The following is a 21,540-nucleotide window of genomic DNA, read 5'->3' as shown; positions in this document are numbered from 1 at the left end:
GGTAATGATTTTTTTCAGACTCTTTAGCAGATAGAGACTTTGCAATTTGTTTGACTACAAGATCAAACGATAGCTATTGATCGCAAGTATTCGTTATCCTAATTTACAACAGAAATAGTATTTATGTCAGCCAGTTCATATCACGTCACTTATGTAGGCTGAAAGCTGCTAGTATGCGTGAAAGTGGTTTCCAACACCAAATATGCCACACCAAGTGGAGCTCTTTGTCATGGGTATTTCGAATTGTGCCAAACCTCAGCAGGCCATCTGCCATGGTAGCTGGTGCTCTGAACTTCCCAGAGATGGAAGGAATGAACTTTTATTTTTTTAACTCTGTTTCCCTTCACTTCAGATCTAAACAGTCTTCCTATTATTCATAGTATAAAAGGGCAATTAAATACATGTTATATTTTGGGAATTAATGCTCCTTTCCCAGGATGTCATCCCAGGATGACTGTCTGAAAGCCAGAAGTGGGAATATTTTTTTGGCTGTGAATATTTTAGCCCAGTGGATCTTTAGAATGTATGCTTCTTAAAAAAAAAAAAAATAGCTATAGCATTCAAGTAATTAGAGGAATTGAAATGCTTGGTCCACAAACTAAACCAAACTAAAAATAGTATATACAATTTCATATAATCTTAATATAAGTATTTTCAGGTGGCAAGAATTTGCCAGAATATGTAGCGCAGTGATTTTAAGATGACTTACGAAAAAAGAGTGGTTAGAAACTTACAGCTGAATTTCTTAGTATCCAGAGTTTTTTGTTTGTTTCAACTTAAGATGTGAATTCTGTGTGTGCTGTTTCCTCTGTTCTTACTTGCTTTGGTAGCAGGCACTGGAATGCTTCTGTGTTTGATAGAAGAAAACTGTTGTCTTTAGTATTATGTTCCTGTTTCAAAGCAATTTGGTTTCAGAGGCTGGTTGGTGTTCCAGGAATCCATAATCACAGAAGGTGTTTACTTTTGCAAGTAACAAAGTAAACTGCATTGCTAGGCAAAACTGTGTAAGTGTTTAGTCTCAGGGGAATAAATATCGGGTGTGACTCTTGGAACCTTCATGCCTTAAAAAATATTTTTACTGGAAGGAATTTTAGTCTATTTTATTTCCAGTTGTGATTGTATTCATGTACTGTTTTAGTAGCTTGCCATGTCATAAGATTTAGCAGTGAGTAAAACGTACAGATTTGCACGTTGCTGCTCAGAATTTTGATGTTTCCACTCCAGCTGTGGTGTAGTAACCTTTTCTCATCCTCTTTGGACTCTTGCTCTCTGTGAGCCTCTTGATCTAATTTTAGGAATGAGGTCTTACTTGGCTCTCACTATTAAAGTTGATTATCTTGGAAGACATCTGTGACTCGACTTCGCCATCAGTTCTTAACACTACTCACTTCTCCAGTGTCGGCAAATACCCTTCTAGGTTCTCGTTGCATCTATCATTTTAAAGCACAGCATAGCACTCTGCTCCTGAATGACCCTGGTACTTTCTGGATCTTTGCCTAATGCAGTGTTGCACCATTGCCATTCCTACTGCCAGACTTTGCCAAGCCACCCTCCGGTGGAACACACAGCCACACACATGATACAGTCTGCATTTTGGGCAACCTCAGTTTTTCCATCCCAAATATGGGGATGAAAAAGAATGATTGTCAAGTTGTAGGATGCTTCCATTCACCAAGGCATCCAAAATGAATTTCTAAGTTATAAGGTATTAAAGGTTTTGTGGGATCAGATTGTATGAGGAGTGAAGTAAGAGTGAACATAAGAACATAGGCTACCGTGTTCGTAAGTATCGTGTCTTAAGACAGACTCTTAATCTGAATCAGTATGATCATTCTTGTTTTCCATGGTAAGTGTAAGCAGATACCTCAGGAAGAATAAGTGGGGCAAACATGCATAATATAGTACATTCCCCTAGTACCTCCCAGCCTTTGGCCATTTTTAGCTCAGGGATTTCCTGAGCTGCTTGTGCTTTGTTACTCTAGTAACCTTCAGTGAAGCTGCTCTTCCTGGTATTTTTCCAGTCTCCCCTCAAGCCTATTTAAACTTGCCTCCACAGTATGCTTAGGCAACAACTTCTGTGAATCAGGGATTTTTTTGAGCTTGTTTCCCATCAGCTTCATTTAATTTTGTTGAATTGAATCCCATCAGATTCATTTAATCTGAAGTTACTGTCAGTCCCTATCCATCTTCCTTATGCCATTTGCAGTTTGTAGACCTCTGTCAGATTTCCTCCATGGTTACTTCTCCAATATGAAGAGTCCCAGCATACTCAGTTCTTCCTCAGTTTGAATCCATTTCTTAGCTTTGATAATCCTTGTTGTCTTTTGATGTATCTTTTTTACATCTGGTTCTTATGTCTGGTTTGATAAGAGGTGGCTGTAATTCTGTATGGTGGCATAATTATGTTTTCTGTTTTGTTCTCTGTTCCTTTGCTAATAATTCATATTATTTGGTTTTTTGTTTTATTGCTGATGAGCACTGAGCTGATATTGTCATGGAATTGCCTATCATAATCCACAGTCTTGCTTCTGAGTGGCAACAGTCAGCTCAGAGCCTGCCCTTTTGTACATCAGGTCAAGATTATTTGTTCGGATACATCATTTTACCTTCATGTATATTGAACTTCGTCTGCCGTGTCTGTTGTTCAGTCACTCCGCAGCTATTTGGCAGTTATTTGTCAGCCTTACAGCCTTTGAATGGCTTTATGTAATCAGCAAACTTTGTCGTCTTGATGCTAGCTGCTTTCCCATGAATGTGCTGAACAGAGCAGATCTCTGTGTAACTTAGCACAAACCCATAATGCCTACCCTCTGCATCAGTTTTTCTAGCCCAATTATTTATTCATGCCAGACCATCCCTCATAGGCCGTGGCTATGTAGCTTGCTTTGAAATGTTTGATTGTCTCCCGTATTAATGTGTCCACGTATGAAAATTTCACCACTGGTTGAAAGCACTGGGGGATGACCCATGTTCATAAATGTACTCCTTGAAATAGGATAAGCTTATTAATGTTGAAAGGGGGGAAAAAAAAATCTCATAAGCAGGTCAGGGTATAAATTTTTTCATTGGTTACTGTACTTTAGAGGAAAAAAAATTGTTTTTTGCATCGTTTTCAATCTTGTTCATTTTGTTCTCTTCCTTTGCTTCTCATGGGAGGTGAGGAGTGAAGAAGCAAAATACTTTATTTTGATTTGTACAGACGGCTTCTGTTCTGAAATTTGACATCAGTACTTCCTGAAGGTAAAGATTCTGCTGCAGTTTTTATGAAAAATACAGCCGTCTGTCTAACTATATCTCTGCATTTTTTAGCACCTGCTTTTACTCAGTCCAAATTACTGATGAAAATACTTCAGCCAATTCTATTTTTTCTACTTATTATGAAATCACACATGTTGTTATAAAGACTTTTCCCAGGGTCGGTGCTGTATTCCCAGTTGGTGCCAGATTGTTCCTAATTGTCCTGTTAGATATCTACCGACCCGATCCTCGTGGGCTCTAAGTGGGTATCGTATCATGAAACTATTTCAAGTAACAATTTGGAACCAAGTGTTTGTTTTCTTTTTTCGTTGCTGTTCTGTACAGATAAAATTCCTAACACAACCTGGCAGCAATGTATCTGGTTTTAAATGGTTTAGAAGTGCTCCTGATATGTGAGAGGACAGGAGGCTGATTGCCTCAGGGTATATATGAAAGTGAATAGGTTAGATTTGTATTGTTTACTGCTTTTGACCAGAGATGGTAACTAACTTCTTTGAATGAAAGTCACTTTACATTCTCTGAATAAATAAACACAGTGATTATTCTAAGACCCGCATACAGTTTCAGTACTTTATATACTTATTTTGTATATTTCTGTGCTATATGCATTTGTGTGACACTGCTTAGCTATGTACACAGAGATTTTTGTTAACTTGAATGTTGCAAACAAGCTGCATCTCAGCACTAAGTAATGTTTAAATCATTTTCAGTGAATGATTTTAGGTGGATTTGATTAAAGTGCATCCGAGGAAATGGGAATTTTTGTATGTTTGATAGGAATTCAATAACTTTAGGAATTACTTGAGATGTGGTTTGAAGGCTGATTATTTCAGTGGGTTATTTTGCTCTCACTTGGACTTTCATTTTGGTAAATATGTATTTTAGAGGATGTGAAAAACAACGCTTAGAATGCTTTAATGACAATTCTTAGAATGCTTTAATGAAAGTGGCTGCCTACATGGAATCTTATTTCAGGGCTTAGAGTAAAAATTCTTATTTTGATATATTTGAAGGTCTCTGAAAAATTGTATTTGTGAAGATGTAGAGTTGGAGTGTTCCTCTACTCATTTAATGATGATACTTTTAACAGGGAGATATGTGGGATGAAGAGGGTTAGTTTTGTACAACAAAGAACTCTGCTTTGGATGAGAGGCTCCTACCGCTGCCACAGAACAAATACGTAGAAGTAATGATGTATGACAGGCTGAAAAAGTAAAATCCAAGGACTTCAGAAAAAATTGAGTTCTAGGGCAAAATGTGCAGCTCATAATTGTCTCTCGACAAAGTCTCAAAAGCAGCTCAGCCAGGAAAATTCCCTTTTGGCCAGTCTCTTAGGAATGTTGGAACAGCTTGTTGACTTGTAATCTTGTTGTCTTGCACTCAGGAGAAATCATGTGTGACACAGCAGGTAATAAGCACCTCTGCAGGTTATGGCACATTTTAAAATAGTCTGGAAAAAATACATTAGTTTTGATACTTCTCTACTCTCCTAATGTGTGGAAGTGAATGCTAAGTTATTTTTATCCCTTATCTGTATCAGAAGATCTGACTGGTAAGAATGCTATGACACTTCTTACGACTCGCCAAAAAAAAAAAAAATGCATTATGATATTTTAAAATTGAAAAGGTAAGATCTCAAAATAATTGCTAGAAGTAAGGTTGTATGTGTGACCATGGCTTGTCCCCTTTGTATTTGTACATTGTGATAGTCTCTAAATACAGTATGAAATATTATTCCATGGCATTTTCTTATTCCATTCCTGGGTAGGCCTGAATGCACAGGGTAGATATTCACTTATAGCAAGCAACCATAATACATTTGTTCCTGATGTTTAATGCATCTCCTTACAGTTTGTTTTATTTTGTGCTGTTCGAATTCTTCTCTAGAAGCGCTGGCATTTTCTCATGGGCTTTCCTATGCTGCTCTGCATTTATCATGCCTTTTTAATTCAAGTTTCACCGAGTTCGATGTTGCCATCTATTTCTTTCCATCTCCCTTCTCTAGCTTTTGTCTTAGCCCTTGAATCAAATAGCTTGTCTTCCTTTCTGCATTCATTGTGGGCTTCACTGAGAGAAATGGAGAAAAATTTTTTTCCTATCCTCTTTGGTGTTGAAAGTTCTCTATTTGAGAGAGTTGTGCCCCACAGCTGCAAGCTAGCTCAGGCTGAGTTGTTGTCTGCAAATGTTTCATATTTAGACAATCACAGGAGTTGAGAATTTTGAATTTTGTCTTGGACCCTGTTGGATAAGATTTTTCTCAGTTTCATCATATAGCCAAACTTGTGTAAGTTTTCATAAGAGTACTGGGAGGTACATGTGATCCAAAGACCATTTCCTGTTAAATATCAAAATTGGATTTAGGTACTTGAGAAAAAGACATATATGCATATTAGTTTGCCAGACCTTCTTAATGTCAGCAAAAGGTATTACCAGTCCTGCTTTCAGAAATGGCTAGATTGTGTTGCATATTTTTTCCTCAGTCATTGAATGTGACAAGAGCAGTAAGTCTGAAAAATTTTAGATTAACTGTTTAACAATCAGGAAGATTTGTCTACATGAGAAACTACACTTGTAGGATTCAATAGGCTTTGAATTTAAAGGTAAATATTTTATATTGCCTGTTGCTTAGGTCACTCATTTCTATGGAGTTTCTTTTTAATTTATTTCATGTAGGAAAAATAACAGCAGGTTTCAAGGTGAGGTAATAGAGTCAATAGAAAATTCAGAATAAACAAGCCTGCAGTACATGTTCTGAACTATTTCTGTGTAAGAAAATAGCACACTGCAACCCAAAAAAGTGAAGTGTAATCAACTGTTTGCTGTTCAGATAGCAGGCAGACCTGGATACTAAGAGTTATTACTCAGGGTGCTATAAGGCACACGTGCTTTGTTGGTGTTAGCACCTCAGAACCACTGAGTTTCCTGGTGCTACATGACAACAAACTTCATGAAGCACAACACAGAATGAAACCACTTTTCTTTGCTCGTGCTAGATTGTTGTGAAGCAGATAAAACATTGAGTCACATCAGTACCTCCTTGTGCCATCCTTGGCCTTTGGGCTGTGGCAAGATTTGTGCCAGACTCAACCTTGTATCCCTTCCAGTGTCACTTGAGTTGCTCCACATACAGAAGTGTCTCTTTTTGCATGCGGTTTTGCTTGTCCTGGCATGGATGTGCTTTATCCATGGCATGGATAATCTCCAAACCAAGTAATCCTCACAGGAATTATGAGGGTGATGATTATATGGGGAAGTGTTAACACCTGCTGATGTTATCAGTTATGATTCTAGTATATGGATAGTATGCATTATAGTAGTGACCACTCTTTGCCATGAAATTCAAGGTGTTTACTGTCCTAATCAGGTGCTAAAAATGACACTGACCACACCTCTGCCTTTAACAGACTGCTTATTTTGGCCCAGTGTTCTCCTGAATGCTCCTTCCACTTGAAGAAAGCTTTGGAAGGTGGTGAAAGCATGCTAATTGTGTCTTCCTTGTTTCATAATAATTCACTCATATTTTTAAAAAAGTTTTATGTATTTAGTGACTTAATTCAACTTTTCAAAACCAGGATTTACCCTTGTTCCTGGGGATTCCTGTGACAACTTCAGTTTTATAGATGGAGATATTTGGCTTTACGCTTCTGTCAGTGTTCAGTTAATAACATTGGATCTTGGTAGACAAAGACGTCTGCAGGACGAGGATGGAGAAAGCAGAACAGTGCTAAACAACATGTTATGTTCCACTAATGAGTGGAACCATAGTGCAAAAGCAACTGTCTGTTAAAAAATAGGAAATAAAACTAAACAAATCAGTCTTCAGCTCTGTTTTTTTAATCTTTATACATATCAGATTAAGTATGTTAAATCATGTGTTTTGTAAGGATGATATAGCAGCTCAGTTAAAAGTTTTGGTTGTAAAATCAACAAATCTGTTAGCTCTTAGTTTATGTTGCTACTTATAATGTCATAGGATTGACTATCCTTTACAAAGTATTTATACTTGTAAATATTCAGACCAGTTTCATTCAAGTTTCTTTCCATGAGTAACGTCCTCTAAAGGTTTTTTTGTTACGTCTGTCCTTTTGCATAAGTAAATAGAGATAATAACTATTTATGGGGAAAATTATTAGATCTTTAGCTTGTCAACACACCATTTTTCATTTTTGACAACTTGCATTCTGCTTTATGTATTTCCTTTGTTACTTTAATTCCTGCTAACACTCTTTGTGTTTTTACTTCATGGACATGTTTGTTACCTTTGTATACCTGAGTACTAGTGAGAAAAGAGATTAAATCGCTTTAGGAGTACCTTGAGACATTCATCTGTCCTGGATAACTGTCCTATGGACAGAACTGGAAGTAGTGAAATTTTCAAAACGTGGGCTGTAAAGCCCAGCTGACAAGAGCTATTCATGATTGTTGCTGTATGGAGTGTGTGTTTAGCAAAAACCAAATATAATCCTTGGATAGAACTTTGCTTAAGAGATGTTAATAGGCACAGTGGCATGCCAGTTCATAAATGAAAGATCAGAGAGAGAGTAGTGAGTAGACAGACTCATCGGTTTGTGGAGTCTTAGATTTGGAGAAACAGTGGCCATCTTCCTTTGTATCTATATTTCATTTTCTTTACTAAGCTATTGTATATTATGTTCATTTTCCATAAATAGGGCAGCAAATACCTACTGTAAAAGCAATGACAGCTGATAAGCGGTTTTGAAAGATGGAACGAAATTTTGAATTCTTCAGGCATTGCCTTCTTCCATTTCGATACTCTTCTGGTCTTTAAAATAAGAGAACGAAAGGAACCAGACTGCTGGTGGAAGTTGGTGTGTTAATGTAAAATGATTTTTAAGCAAAGGAAAAGATGGAGGAAAATTCAAGGTGGCATTGTGATCAGCTTTGTTTTTCCAAACATCCTTGCCCAAATCTTATCCAAAGTCTGCCATTTTTATCTTTTGGTATCCATTGTGAATAGCACAACTGCAGTAGACTTGCACAGTAACTCTTTGTATCTGTCAAAGAGGTTGATGGAGAGATGTTCGCAATAAGCTCAGCTCCTCCAGGATTCAAGGAAGAAGTAGTTGTTGCCTCCAGCTAGTTTCTTACCATTTTATACTTGGTTTTCATGTTCAGCATATGATGAATTTAATTATTGGCTGAACCTCACCATGTTTAAGGCAGTCTTTTTTTTTTTTTTCCTGAGCTTACAGATGAGGAGTACTAAAGCATAGCAAAATTAAGTTATTTGTCTGTATTCCATGAGTCAGCAGCACCAGTAGGAAATAGAGCTCATGCTTATTCTTAGTCCCAGGAATATTTCAGCCCAAGAATAGGCCCATATACTTTAGTCCCTGAACAATACCCTGTCCTTATATAGCTTAAAAAAAAAAGAAAAAAAAATTATTGCATAAATCCAGAGTTGAGCTGATTGCCAAGTATGATGGTAGACAGATTTTTTTTTTCTCTTCAGGCATGTTGACAGGTACCTTTGGTTTCCTTTACTTCCTCTGAAGTGTTAAGGAGAGCTCCACTGTTAAGACTATCTAACTGTATTCTATACCAGTGGTTTTCGAAAACAGCAGTTTTGGCTTTTTTTGTTGGTGTTTTTTGGTTTTTTTCTTCCAATGTTTAACGTCCATGAAAGGGGAAGTTCTGGACTAGGAAGGGGGATAAATGAGTCAGGGTTATACTGGATTATCATGAGTGAACTGCTAGCAGCATATATTATTTTTAATTATGTTCCTGTGCCTTCTGGAGAACTTCAGAAATACTGGGTTTTTTTCATGATTTGTCCTGAATTTAGTGCATTCCTGTCTGTATCACTTGTAGTTAATGGCAGAAGTATAATCTGTGAAGGGGCATCATGGACATAATTTTCCTCATGGTGGCAAAATACAAATGGGAAATAATTTGCAAAGGGTTTTTTTCACAGAATGGAAGCCTGGGGCACAAAACGTAAAGGTTGAACTCTTGGAGAGCATGGAAGAGCTCGAACCGTGGGTCTCCACTTCCCTCTTGTACCTGAATCACCAGACTCTGTTCTGTCCCTTTAAATTAGTAACATGTATATTGTAGGATCCCTTGTTTTACTGCAACTTGAACATATGGATCAGAAATCTGTTTTGAATATAACTAATTATGTGAAATGAGCTCTGTACATATGCTTTGGATTTTGAAGCTTTAATATTTGGGGGGGATGGATTTTTAAAAGTTAAACAGTTCACCTTATGAAAACATTTCAAACTTCCTTTTATCTTGGTTCATAAGCAGTTATGATTTGCAGTTTTGCCAGCTAACAGAGCTGTCTTTGTACAATTATTCTAAATAAGAATTCTAGAAGAATTATCTGTTATTTAGTAATAGTCTGGTATACTTTTGTCAGATCTATCTGGAAAATATTCTTAGCTGCCAAATGGATTTTATTCTAGCTCTAAAGACTGTTTTTCTGTGCCAGTGGATTGAGTTATAGGAGCTTGGAGAGTTGATATATTGTTTATTACAGCAGGTTGTTGTTTAACAAAGTATATCTATGTGGATGCAGAAAGATAAACGCTTACTAGATGCAATGAAGAAGGAAACCCAGCAGTAACCTAATTTTTGGAATGACATAACTGCAAAGATATACAGTCCGACTTCTTTTCTACACAATGTTTTTTTTCTAGAAATATGTATAGTTGTAAAATAAAAATAATTGGTTTTTATGGGACATAGTAATATACAAGCATGAAAGTATTGATATACACATACAGTATGTAAGCAGGTTTATGCATTTCCAAGTTGTTGCATGAGATATAAATACTTATTGCTAAAATAACTTTGTCTTCATTATCATCTGTGAAATCCACTAATAATGAAGGATCAGGGCACAGATGTATGCTTTGCTTTGTATATTTATTTAGATGCTGATTCTGCCAAGTGTATTTGTTTGGAGCTCTCCGAGTATTTTACTCCATTCATCTGCATAGGCAGGCAGTAAATGCAGGACACAGGTGTTCCTCCCACCTCATCAATCAGGCCAGTGGCGGAAAGGAAGTGACACTGCCCAATTCCCTATCCAGTTGTGTTTGCTAGACCATATTACCTTCCAAAAAGTAAAATTAGCTTTCATACAGTGATTGCAGCCTTGGCACAGCCAAAATTTACCTCTGTTACTACATGCCGGTCATGCTTCGCTTTCCCATTTAATAGATCCAGGAGGGTAGGACTGTTTCAGACCTAGTACTAGCTGCTGCTGCTCTGGTTATGGCTGGGATGTTATAATATTAACACTATTAAGCCCTGTTTTCAAATCACATATGACTGGGTATTTGAAAAGTCCTTCAGGTATGAAATCTTTGCCGTATTCTGTAGCCTGACCCCTCCCTCCCCAGAGTTGAAGAGAAAATCGATTCAGAATATAGTCATTTACGGAAAAGTGAACAAACTCACAATTCTTGTTTTCAGGCATTACTGTCTGTATTGTAGAAAACTTGCTGATGAGGTATAACTCCAAAAGACAGATTAATTTTGAAATTAAGAAAACACACCTTTTTTCTAATTAACCAAAAGATGTTTACTGATTCAATAGACCTTTACAAGTTTACACTAAATGAAAATTCAGGTTTTAATTTTTATATCTTAGGCATTCTGGGGTTGGTTCGAACCTTTTTGGTTCTTCAGTAGATCTGTCATCTACAAGCATGTCTGGTAACAAATTAATAGAGTATGACTGAAAAACTGGTACTTCAGAAGTCAAATTCTACAAGGGGTTTGAACTGTATGGCATGGGTTTGAGTTGCCAAAAGAAAGTCAGCAAAAGCTAAGCATGAATCACAGGAAAGACATCACGTAATAGGTGTTGAGTATGTTGCAAATAATATGAAAGAGACTTACACTATGCATTATATAAAATGCAGTTGATATAGCATCATTTAGTGTTAAAATATTCTTAAATCTTACCACAGTACCTATTATATTGTGGAGAATGATCATCTCTATTCAATTTGGTATAGAGGCAGTGTTGTTTTATTTTGATTTCTGAAAGATAAGGTTTTTCTCATCAGCATGAAACCCATTCTCTCTGCAGAAATCAAGATGATGTTTGTGCTCTGTACCAGGTGTAACAGAGCTGAGGAAAGAAATCCCACCTCTAACCTGCTTCAGGTTGCCAGTGAAAGTATAATTTTAAACCCTGAAGGCTGGCTGCTGAGGCATTAAAACCATTTTTTCTCTATAATTTGGATACCATTTTTTTTGAGTTGTAGCTCAAATATGATCCCTTAAGGTATCTCTTCCCTCCTAGAATCTAGTGAGTCAAAAGGTCTCTCCAGAGCATGTATCTGCTCAGACTCTTCTGTGCCGCCAGACTACCAGTACAATTGTGCCTCTGCTGCTACAACATTCTTCCAGTCTTCACTGTGACCAGGAGAAGAAAGGCCTGCGTTACAGTCAGAGATGCAGACTGAACTGATAAAGATTGCTTTCCTTACAGTCTCATGGTGGGAATGAGACCTAAAATAGGTGGCTCAGATTGACCAGTTCTTTGGCTTCCGTTAGGATTATTCACCAAAATGCTGAAGCTGGTGGTTTTAGTTGTTGTTTTACAAATAAATAGGGCTTGAATACCTTGTCTTGCACTTATGAATGGAAAACAAGATGGAAAATTTTTGGCACTGCTCCATCTTTATATGGGGGGAGAAAAAGGAGTCATCCTAACTTAGAAAATGGAGTCGCACAGACTGTCAAGTGGATAAAGTAGAGTATGTCCTTCTTGAGACGCCCCGGGAAAGCCCTCTGCAAGACAACAAAAGTATATGTGCTAAAACAGACATTGTCAGGAGAGTGAAATGCACAGGGAGGGAGAATCACTGGCCCATCCTAATGGCATCATCTCTGCATCTTGTCTAGTTCTTGAAACCCATTTCTGAAATCATTGAGCTTTGTATCTCTGTCTCAGTAAGTTGCTGACATCTGGTAACACATAAGCATGTCTAGGCAAAAATGGTGCAATGTGCTTTATAATTCTAAAGAAAAAAAATATAAGTGATTATTTGATACCAAAGTAGGACTTGAGATAATAAATTGGTAGAGCAAGAATCAAAATTAAGGAGGAAACACAGCTACCATATATATAAATGATCAAGAATTTGCCATTTTCTGCTGTGTATACATGCTGTGATGTATGTTCAGGCACAGATAAGGTTCTAGTTGGTTTCAAGTTTCAGCTTTGCAGTCAGATAAAAAGAAGGTATCTTAGTTTGATATTAAAACTTTTTTTGTTGTTTATACAAATACAAATAATTCGACTTTTGTTTTAGCCAACTTGTATAGTGAAACAAAAGTGTATTGATGAACTTAGTGACTGGTGCTATTCAAAGACGGAAAGAACAGGCTTTGTGATTTAGATACAACCATTTGGATGCGTGTCTATACTGTGCATTTGCTGTCCAGTTCCTACCAGTTCTTGGTTCTGGTCACGTACTGTGCAGCTATACTGAACAGGCAATGCATGTGCCTGGACTCATGCATACAGCCACACCCCACAGCCCCCCCCCCCAGCTCTGGGCAAGGAAGTGCCCCAGATGGCACCTGTATGTGAGTTCATCCCTTAGTTCACTACAGGGCACAAGCCTCACCAATCCAACAAGCTGTGCATGAAAAAGACCCCTGCAGCACAGTGCATTGCTAATGTAGACAAATACATGGTGTATCAGGCAAGGGAGAGCTCTGTTCAAACTTGCACCGAATCATGTTGCCATCTGTCCTGAGTACAGAAAGCTTTTTGCTTAATCTTGGGTCTAGGACAGGCTGAGGAAGCCACATTAAAATATCTGTTGCTTGCTCTCTGCATCAGGCTTGAGTTCTGAGGAGCAAAATAATAAAGAGCACATGTGTGTAATTAAAGTAGAAAGGAAATAGGAAGGGGGATAGCAAGGAACAAATCCAGAAAATACGGAACAGTTGGGTGTCATAATTACAGACATCTGATTATTCTGGAGGAGTTAAAGGACTCTATAAGAATTAGCCCTACAACTATTCTGAATTGTGAGGGGAGGGATAGTGTACTCATCAGAGTTCGTTTTGTTTGTTTTACATTACTCATGTTTCCAAAATAACTATTATAGTTTTCCTGGTAGCAAAACCTTTGGTAAAATCTGCAACACAGCTTCCACAGGAATCCCTATTATAAGTTGTTCACAAATTTAGTTGAAATAATTACTGCTTCAGTACTAGGTTGAGTGGTTTTTTTAGGAAGACCCTAGGAAATCTGTTCAACTATTTTGTTGAGATATTGAGTATTCTGAATGGTATTTGGTGTGCATGTGTCTCCCTTAATCTTTTCATGTGCCTAGGGACTTACAAATAAACTTGAATTTATTTAAAATACTGCCTATAAGCAGTTATAAATTACATGATTGATAAGCATTTTATTATGTTTCTCTCTAAATTATTTGAGGCACTATTAAGCAGTACCTGAGATTGTGAAAGGTGAATGGGCTTGACACAGGACACTTCTAACTCATTAAAATACATAAGAATACAAATTCTTCATCAGAAACAGCTCAGTCTCCTGCATGGTCTCTATTTCATATATCAGGAGGGAGAATACTGCTTTTTTACTACAAGGATCATCTGAGGAATATCCAGAAGGAAACTCTCATAAAGATTGCTTCACCCTTCTCTCTCCTCTTCCCACCATCTCCCACAGATTTTTCCATACAAAAGGATTATTTGCTTTTAAAGATGCTGCGTTCTTTGCATGATACTAATTGGGATTTCTGTGTCAAAACCAAAATAATTTTTAATTAACTGATACAAGTCTGGAAAGCTTATGGAAGTGAGCTGGTAGCAAAGAAGCTTTATTGTTGTTTCTAACATGCCACTGAAAGCAAGTTTTTAACTAAAGAGAAGGCATTTAAAAAGAGAATAGGAAGTAGCTGCAGTAAGGGAAGACTGGAAAGAATAAAAGTAATAAAATTGTCATAGGAAAAAAGAATAAACCTAGTCCTGTGCTGTGTTTGTGTTTCTGGAAACTTGGACTGAAATAGGTTTGATATCACACATAAATCTATATTTTGAGTTTTTTGGTGTGGCTGTGTTTTTTTAAATGTATTAGCTGTCAAATTAGTATAAATTCCTGCTTCTGCAATGATTAAATGAAATAGAAGTGCACAAGATTAGTCTTTATGGGGATCAGAAATATATCTGGAATATGCCATTGAGACCTCAGATCTGTTCTGTTGCTGAACAGATGTTTTTATATTCATGAATACTTAACGATAAATATGTCCTCAGAAGTGCATGGAAACACAAACTACTGTTTTGTATTTCTTTGTGTTTTCAGTTGAAATATCAGTGTGTTTCTTGTGTCACACAGTGATTATTACACAAATATGCAGGATATATTGAGATACTGAAAGATTGATTCAGTTTATTAAATTTTAAGGATTTTATGTGATTTTTTTTTTTCCTATTGTATCTGCAGGAGAAACCTGACAAAGCTGTCCCTCATCTTCAGCCACATGCTAGCAGAAATCAAGGCTATTTTTCCCAATGGCCAATTCCAGGGTGATAACTTCCGTATCACCAAAGCTGATGCTGCAGATTTCTGGAGAAAATTCTTTGGAGATAAGTAAGTACTAACATTTTGCAAAATCCTTAATTCTTTCTAATCATAAGCATGAGAGAGAATGATTTTTTCAAAAATTCAAATAATGTTTCTAAGTATGTGGGTGGGCATTTTAAAGCTAATTTCTTGTCCACGTCTTTAAATTGGCTGAAATAGGTAAATTCATTATCAGTATGTTGTTTATTTTTTTCAGTGTTGTAATTCGCTCAAAGGATTAATAAAAATGTGTGGATAGTTCTGTCAAGGGCAGTTACACTCCTCCATAAATTAGACTCTATTGCATGAAGTTTATTGGTTCCATTCTAAGGTGAAGATAGTACATTGTTTTCATAATGTACATGGCAAATCATGCCCTTTCATATTATATGTATTCTACAAATGATAACTCTAAAGTCTGAATTAGAAATTTTATATTGGTCTCATGGACAGTATGTTTTCTTATCCCATCTTTAACTTTCTAACTATGAGAATATTTAGTGTTTTTTAAGTAATTGAAATAATGTTTTTATCCCTTATTATTGAAACTTTTTTCTACAACTGTACTACCTATAACATAGTCACAGGGGACTAATGTTTTCAAGTTCTGCTACAGAAAGAGATAGAATAACTGGAGATATCTCAGAAGTTTTAATCAGAAGCAGGTTTTGGGAAAACTTACAGTTCAAGAATGGGTCACAAAAATGAATGCTAAGTGTGACTTGTAGATATATGATTAAATCCTTATAGCAAGTGCAATATTGAAAATGTAGAAGCAGGCAGGTATGGGGTTTTTTGTTTGTCTCTGGGAAACAATTTTGTTTATGATACAGAGATAGGCTAATACAAGATGCGTAGCTTCATCACTTCCTCAATATGGAATGTTTATTAGTGGAGCAGTGATGTAAGAGGGAGGAGGCAAGAGGTTTGTATATTTTACAGTATAATGGAGCACTCATTATGGTCATCACGTCTGATACCTTGTGCAGTGTAGACCATGGCAAGTCACAGAACAATTCCTGCAACAATCTGTTACGTTTTCTGAGCAAGAGCAGCACTTTAAAATAAGTCTTTCATTCTTTATTTAGAATACGAGGGTAGTAGGTTGGCACTTTTGCAAATTAATTTTGTTCAGTGCGAATTTACAACAGTTTCACTTCCTTTTTTGCTAGTCTGAAGCTAGCTTCCAGTTTGCTGGTTTCATTATAGTGTTCCTTGGTAACTTCAGTCTTCTAACAAATTTATTTCCCATGTAGATAATGTTAGAGTGTGATCAAGTTGCTGTATCAATTTTTTTGTTAAAGGAACGAAATCTGACCACATTTTATGTTACTCATTTTAATGTGAAAATGATCTTCAAAATACCTACAAAAGTTCAGATAAAGTTATGTGAAAGATTATTTTACATGGTATGTAGGGGTCTCTAGCAGATGAGATTTTTAAAAACCATGTCAGTCAAAAAAAAGAAAACCAGGAGCTTTCAAAAAATGACTAATGATCATCTCTGTTCAGCGTGTTTCTTTTCCTCTCTTTCTCCCCTTTGCTTAGCAACTCTCAAATTTTAAATCTCCTCATGGTCCTTCTCTTTTCCTGTTGGGTTCTGGTCCTTGAATGACCTTTACCAGCTGTCTTGATTGCAAATTGCATTTCTGTCATTGGGATTTACAGATCTCGTCTTCTGCAAGCTGCTGTTTCTTTCTGTCGCTTCATCTTCACCAGTTTCATCAGCTTCCCTATTCACTATGATGTTCCTCTTTGTATTTCTCTACTAACTAGGACTTTCTGTGTGAGATTCAAGTGCTTCCCTTCATGTTTCTTTCCAGTGGTCCTGCCAGTATCCTTTGGGAGATGGCACAATAGATAGGTACTTGAAGTGTCAGACAGTAGGATTCTGTAACATATTAATAAGTTTTTATCAGAACAAGGTTGGTAAGAAGAATCAGTCATCTGAATGACTCAGTTCTACCCTTGTCTTTCTCTTGTTCACACTTGACTCTTGTCTTTCCTGATTCAACCCCTGGAGCACTTCTTTCTAATCCTTTTCAGTGCTGCAGAGCTCTTGCCATGCCTTTTTTATGCTTTGCTTTTTTTCTGCTTAAGTAAATGTCTTCATAAAATGCAACTTTAAATATGAACTCTCAGTACTAACCCTTTGACTTCCTCCCCTCCCCCCCATATGTACTCTGATAAGGGGTTATTTGGGGGGCTTTTTGGTGGGTTTTTTTTGGTTAAAGCATTCATGCACCAAAAATGCCTAGAAATCAAGGCAGTTTTGGGATGTCCAGTTAATTACATATGTAACCTTGGTCATCTAGTATAACCTGGAAGTGTTGAGTTCTGTACTGTCAGCTGCTTTGCTTTCAGACTAGGTAAATAACCACTGTTATTACTGTTCCCAGCTCTTTTCTAATAAAGTCAAGGTGTTTTAGTTACCTGTCTTCTAAGCCGTGAACAGTTGATCTACGCTTGGCAGCCTTGCCATTATCTCAGGTTTAGTTAATTGTGATTAAGTAACTGTAAAACAAGTAACAGCATGTATGTCAGAGATGAGAAAAAGGTTTATTTGGCATTATGTTTAATCTCTTCCTTAAACAAAATACCTGAAGCTTTTAAAACAGTAATTATTTTCTAATCCATTTAGAAATATATGGCAGGTATGCCTGTGAGCCACATCTTTTACAATGGGCCTGTTATGACAAATTAGTTTGCAAATATGCTAATATCACTTTCCTAGAAGCAGAGCCTACCTAAAGATTTTGGGTGTTGTAAACAACTGATAAAATCTGTTTCTAACCTGACCACCTAAAGATAGACCCCTAGGACTATCTGAAACCTCCAGCTCTGTTTAGATATGCAGTGCAATGAAGGGAGCTCAGGGAGGAACTATATTTTATGTTCCCTGGCTGTATCTAGCAAGCCTGGACTCCTCACTTGTTTGCGAAAAGCAGCCCTTACTTTGAGGTCACCAAGTAATGCTGCTTAATATTAGAGCATTAAAAAAAAAAAAATTGTGCTGGATCTTGGCTTCTGATGGGTAAACTGTAGCACAAAAAATAATTACGATGCGTTGTTTGACCTGATTGGAAGGGGGGAATTGGAACTATTAGATTAATTTATTATTATTTTCATCATAATATTATAAATATAATCTTCATGTTTGTAAACCTAATGAATTGTTAGCTTTTATATAATCCCTTTCTGCCTTGATTTCTTTGTAAAGTGCATTTTTTTTTCCTCCTTTAATTTGAAATATTCTAACTAACAAGAAGGAGGTCAGTAGCCATTTATGTTTTGAAGTTGACTCTTTGGCTTTCAGTTTTTGAAAATGTGACCTATGCTTCCATTTACAGAAAGCAATATATTATAATTTGCTGAGGAATAAAATTCAAAAAATACAATTCCCAAGAGTCTAGTTTGTAGGTTAAAAAAAAAATTTATATCTGATTTCTTTCACTGCTTTTCCCCAGTGAACAGGAAGCCTCTGATTTTGTTGGTTACATTTGTCTGTCTGAACACTTGCTGCAAAATTGACAGCCATAACTAAGTTCATTCATCCTGTTAATAATAATTATGATAGGATGCAGTCATTCTTTTCGTGTTTAAACCTAGTCAGGTGTACATTCACATGACTTCAAACTCATTAGCAAAATAAATGTCTAGGCCAAGTGTCTCAAGTCTCTGATCACACATCTAGCCGTTCTTTGAATTTCTGTAGAAAACACAGAGGTAGAACTCAGCAAGTAATTTGAATGGTGCCATCAGAGCAGTGTGCTGAGGTAACTTCACACATTCTTAGCCTTCGGATACCTGCTCAACTTTTGCATTTCTGGTACACCTCTACAAGACTTCTAGATAATGTCAGTAGCTAGAGGAGCTTGTATGGGAGAGAATGCTATGGTGCTTGTGAGAGCAGCAGATACATTGATAGCGGAGGTCATAAGCCCTCCCATAGGCAGAGAGTGCAAAAGGAGTAAACAGTGCCTTTACAATTGTGAGGTTTTCCAGTATCACATGTTTCAGAGGAGAATGGAAAACCTTGGAAGTGATATGATGCTTGGAAAGGATCTGGAGAGAATAATGTGGGATTTAGGAATGGATAGGGAGGATTCATAAATCAAGGTCGGAGATAATGAGATTTTGATTATCTAGGTGGAAGGAGAATGTGGACAATAGCAGTAGGATGAAGAAAGAAATGGAGGAATTGATTTTTCTGCAAGGGCAAAGTAGAACATGTATCCAAATTAGGGGTTAGGTGTGGAGGTCAGCAGTGTCAGAAGGCCCAGAATGGTTTTGGTGTATTGACTTTGTCAAGGAAGCTGACAGAGAAAAGTTAACAGGGAGATGAGGGAAGAGAGGATTTTGGATTTGCTTTGTGAAAACAAAAATCAGGAATGAGTGAGAACCTTCCAGAGGCTGAATGACTGGAGTAGGCTGACACATGGAGCTCCTTGGCATATTCACAGTCTATGAGGAGGAAGAGAGCCTCTTAAAGTAAAGGAGCTGGCTAAAAAAGAACTAAGGAATAAATTGACACAAGCTTTACACCACGGTCAAGGTCAAGATCTTAACCCAAGAAGGAGCTTGATAGTGTCAAAAGCAGGAAAGCAGTGAAATTGAGGAGGTGTGATTTTTTTTTTTTTTTTTTTAATTTATACTGATTACTAGAATACAATTATTGGAGCAAGTGGTTTTAGTGAAGTGAATCTTCACCCATGGTTTACCATTATAGTTGCGCTGAAGCAAATGATAGTTAAATGTTCAGCCAAATAGTAATGTTAAATGGAACTGTGAAATTGTAAGGCATGTAATCAGCAGTTACATTTGTTTACAGATACTTTAGTAAGCCCCAGTGGGTTGTAAATATGCATATAAAACATAATCTGATAGCTTCTTCATTATCAGCATTTTATCACTGCATAGCGCTTGATGTTAATTTCCCCTGGTTCCTTGCTCATTTTAATAGCACCTCACATCTTTTACTAGTTTTCTGTTCTGAGTAAAAATGTGCAAAATACCACTGGGACCAATCCTGAACTGAGAAGGAGAGGGGTGAGATGACCTAACAGATCTTTCCAGCCTCTGACTTTGAAAGCTATGGTGAAGTCATGCAGGGCTTTAACTATGGAAATTTGTGATTTGTGGCTGTCTTCGTGTTGCAGAATGAATCAGCAGTGAAATGTCAATGTTCTTAGATTTTCAATTCTCCATAGTTCTGCCATTTATTTTAACTTTTAAGGTTTTATTCTTCATTGTGAAACCTTAAAAAATTGAATGCATTTCTGTTGTTATTGTCATATAAATTGATTTTCCCCCAACTTCTAGTTTCTGAGGAAATAGAAATTCTTTCACTGCTAGGGTCAAACACATTACTATTTTAATGCTACGATACTCTTTTTCCCCAGCTGAGGCCTGAAATGTATTTATTTTTTATTGGCGTTTAGGAAAAAATGTGACTATTGATTTCTCAGTAGCAGTTAAACAGGGTATTTCAGATTAATATTCTAAATTTTGAGTAGTTGTGGTTCTGCTGTGGTCAGTGCTTTTTGGCTCAGGATAGAACAGACAGAGCCTCTGTGGCCTGGGTTCAGAGAACAAGCAGTAAAGCAAGTAGACCACAATACACAACTTGACAACATTTAGCTGCTGGTATGTGAGCCCTCAAATAAGCTAGGTTTTAACACCTTGTTGATCCCCTTAATTGATTACTTGATTTCCTGTTCTTGCTGCTGATCGTGCACAAGAGCCCTCCTGTTGCCTGAACACTGTGAAAATATGGACTGAAGAGATGGTCCTGGCCCAAAGAAGCTTCAAATCATCGTATGAACTGAAGTGTAAAGGGAAGCCAAAGATAAAGAGGAAGAGGCAGTGATCTGAGTGCCATAGCATCCATCACCATCAAGAAAGGTGTTTTGGCAACAGGAACTTTTAAAGAGAAGGAAGCAAACAGGGAATGGGGCTTTTAGAGGATGGTTATTCCCTTGGGTGATCAGCAGCATGGGAAATAGGCTTATTGATACCCTTGTCTAAAAACTTGAGGTAGAAGCAGAGGTACCGTGCCCTGGGTGCTAGTGAGACATAAATCTCATTAGATCTTTTTCATACAAATGCAACACAAACAAGTTTGAACAAGAAGATAGATAATATAGAGAAGAGCTAGTTAATGGAAAGTTGCAAGATATGATTAAAAAACGGAAAAGGACAGTGGTCTTCACAACTGTTCTGGGTGGCTAAAAATAAGGTAAAATTGCATGTAGAAAGGGTAAAGAAAAGAAGGTTGTAATAGTTGGCACATGAGATGATGAGACAGAACAGATACTTGATGGAGAGGCAGTGTTTTAAGTATGAAAGGATGTGCAGGAGCATGGGTGTGCTTCGGATTTGTGGTTAGAGGTCAGAGTTGGAAATATATAGATAAGTGTATCCCTTCGGGAATGCTTCAGGAAATACAGACTTCCTGCGGCCCTTAAAGAAGTACTAACTTGCTGTCTCTCCACCAACGTCCAGTTATGCAGCTTTGGAAGTGGGTGTTTTTGGTGGCATGTTGTCCACATTTCATAAGGCTCGTTTTCTCCCTTTTACCTTCTCTTTTTTCATGTTAGATTCATCTATATTTCTTCTGCATTATATGATTATTTAATGATTGTACTGGCACGATATAGCCGAATTCCTTTTTTTCTCTTAGGAGTGAACTTCTC

At 37.1% G+C, this 21,540-nt stretch overlaps 1 protein-coding gene across 3 annotated transcripts in view; it reads left to right on the top strand.

Moving 5' to 3' along the window:
* CBLB (Cbl proto-oncogene B) overlaps positions 1-21,540 on the top strand; it is a 132,909-nt gene that overhangs the window by 53,164 nt on the left and 58,205 nt on the right. For all 3 annotated transcript variants that reach the window (XM_074856170.1, XM_074856186.1, XM_074856178.1), the window contains exon 4: positions 14,726-14,872. In XM_074856170.1, coding sequence (XP_074712271.1) covers positions 14,726-14,872 — 147 coding nt within the window. The remainder of the gene's footprint in view (positions 1-14,725; positions 14,873-21,540) is intronic.

The sequence above is a fragment of the Strix uralensis genome, chromosome 2 (assembly GCF_047716275.1).
Source record: "Strix uralensis isolate ZFMK-TIS-50842 chromosome 2, bStrUra1, whole genome shotgun sequence".
Lineage (NCBI taxonomy): Eukaryota > Metazoa > Chordata > Aves > Strigiformes > Strigidae > Strix > Strix uralensis.
Note: the sequence above shows the minus strand (reverse complement) of the source record. Positions and strands in the feature narration are given on the sequence as shown.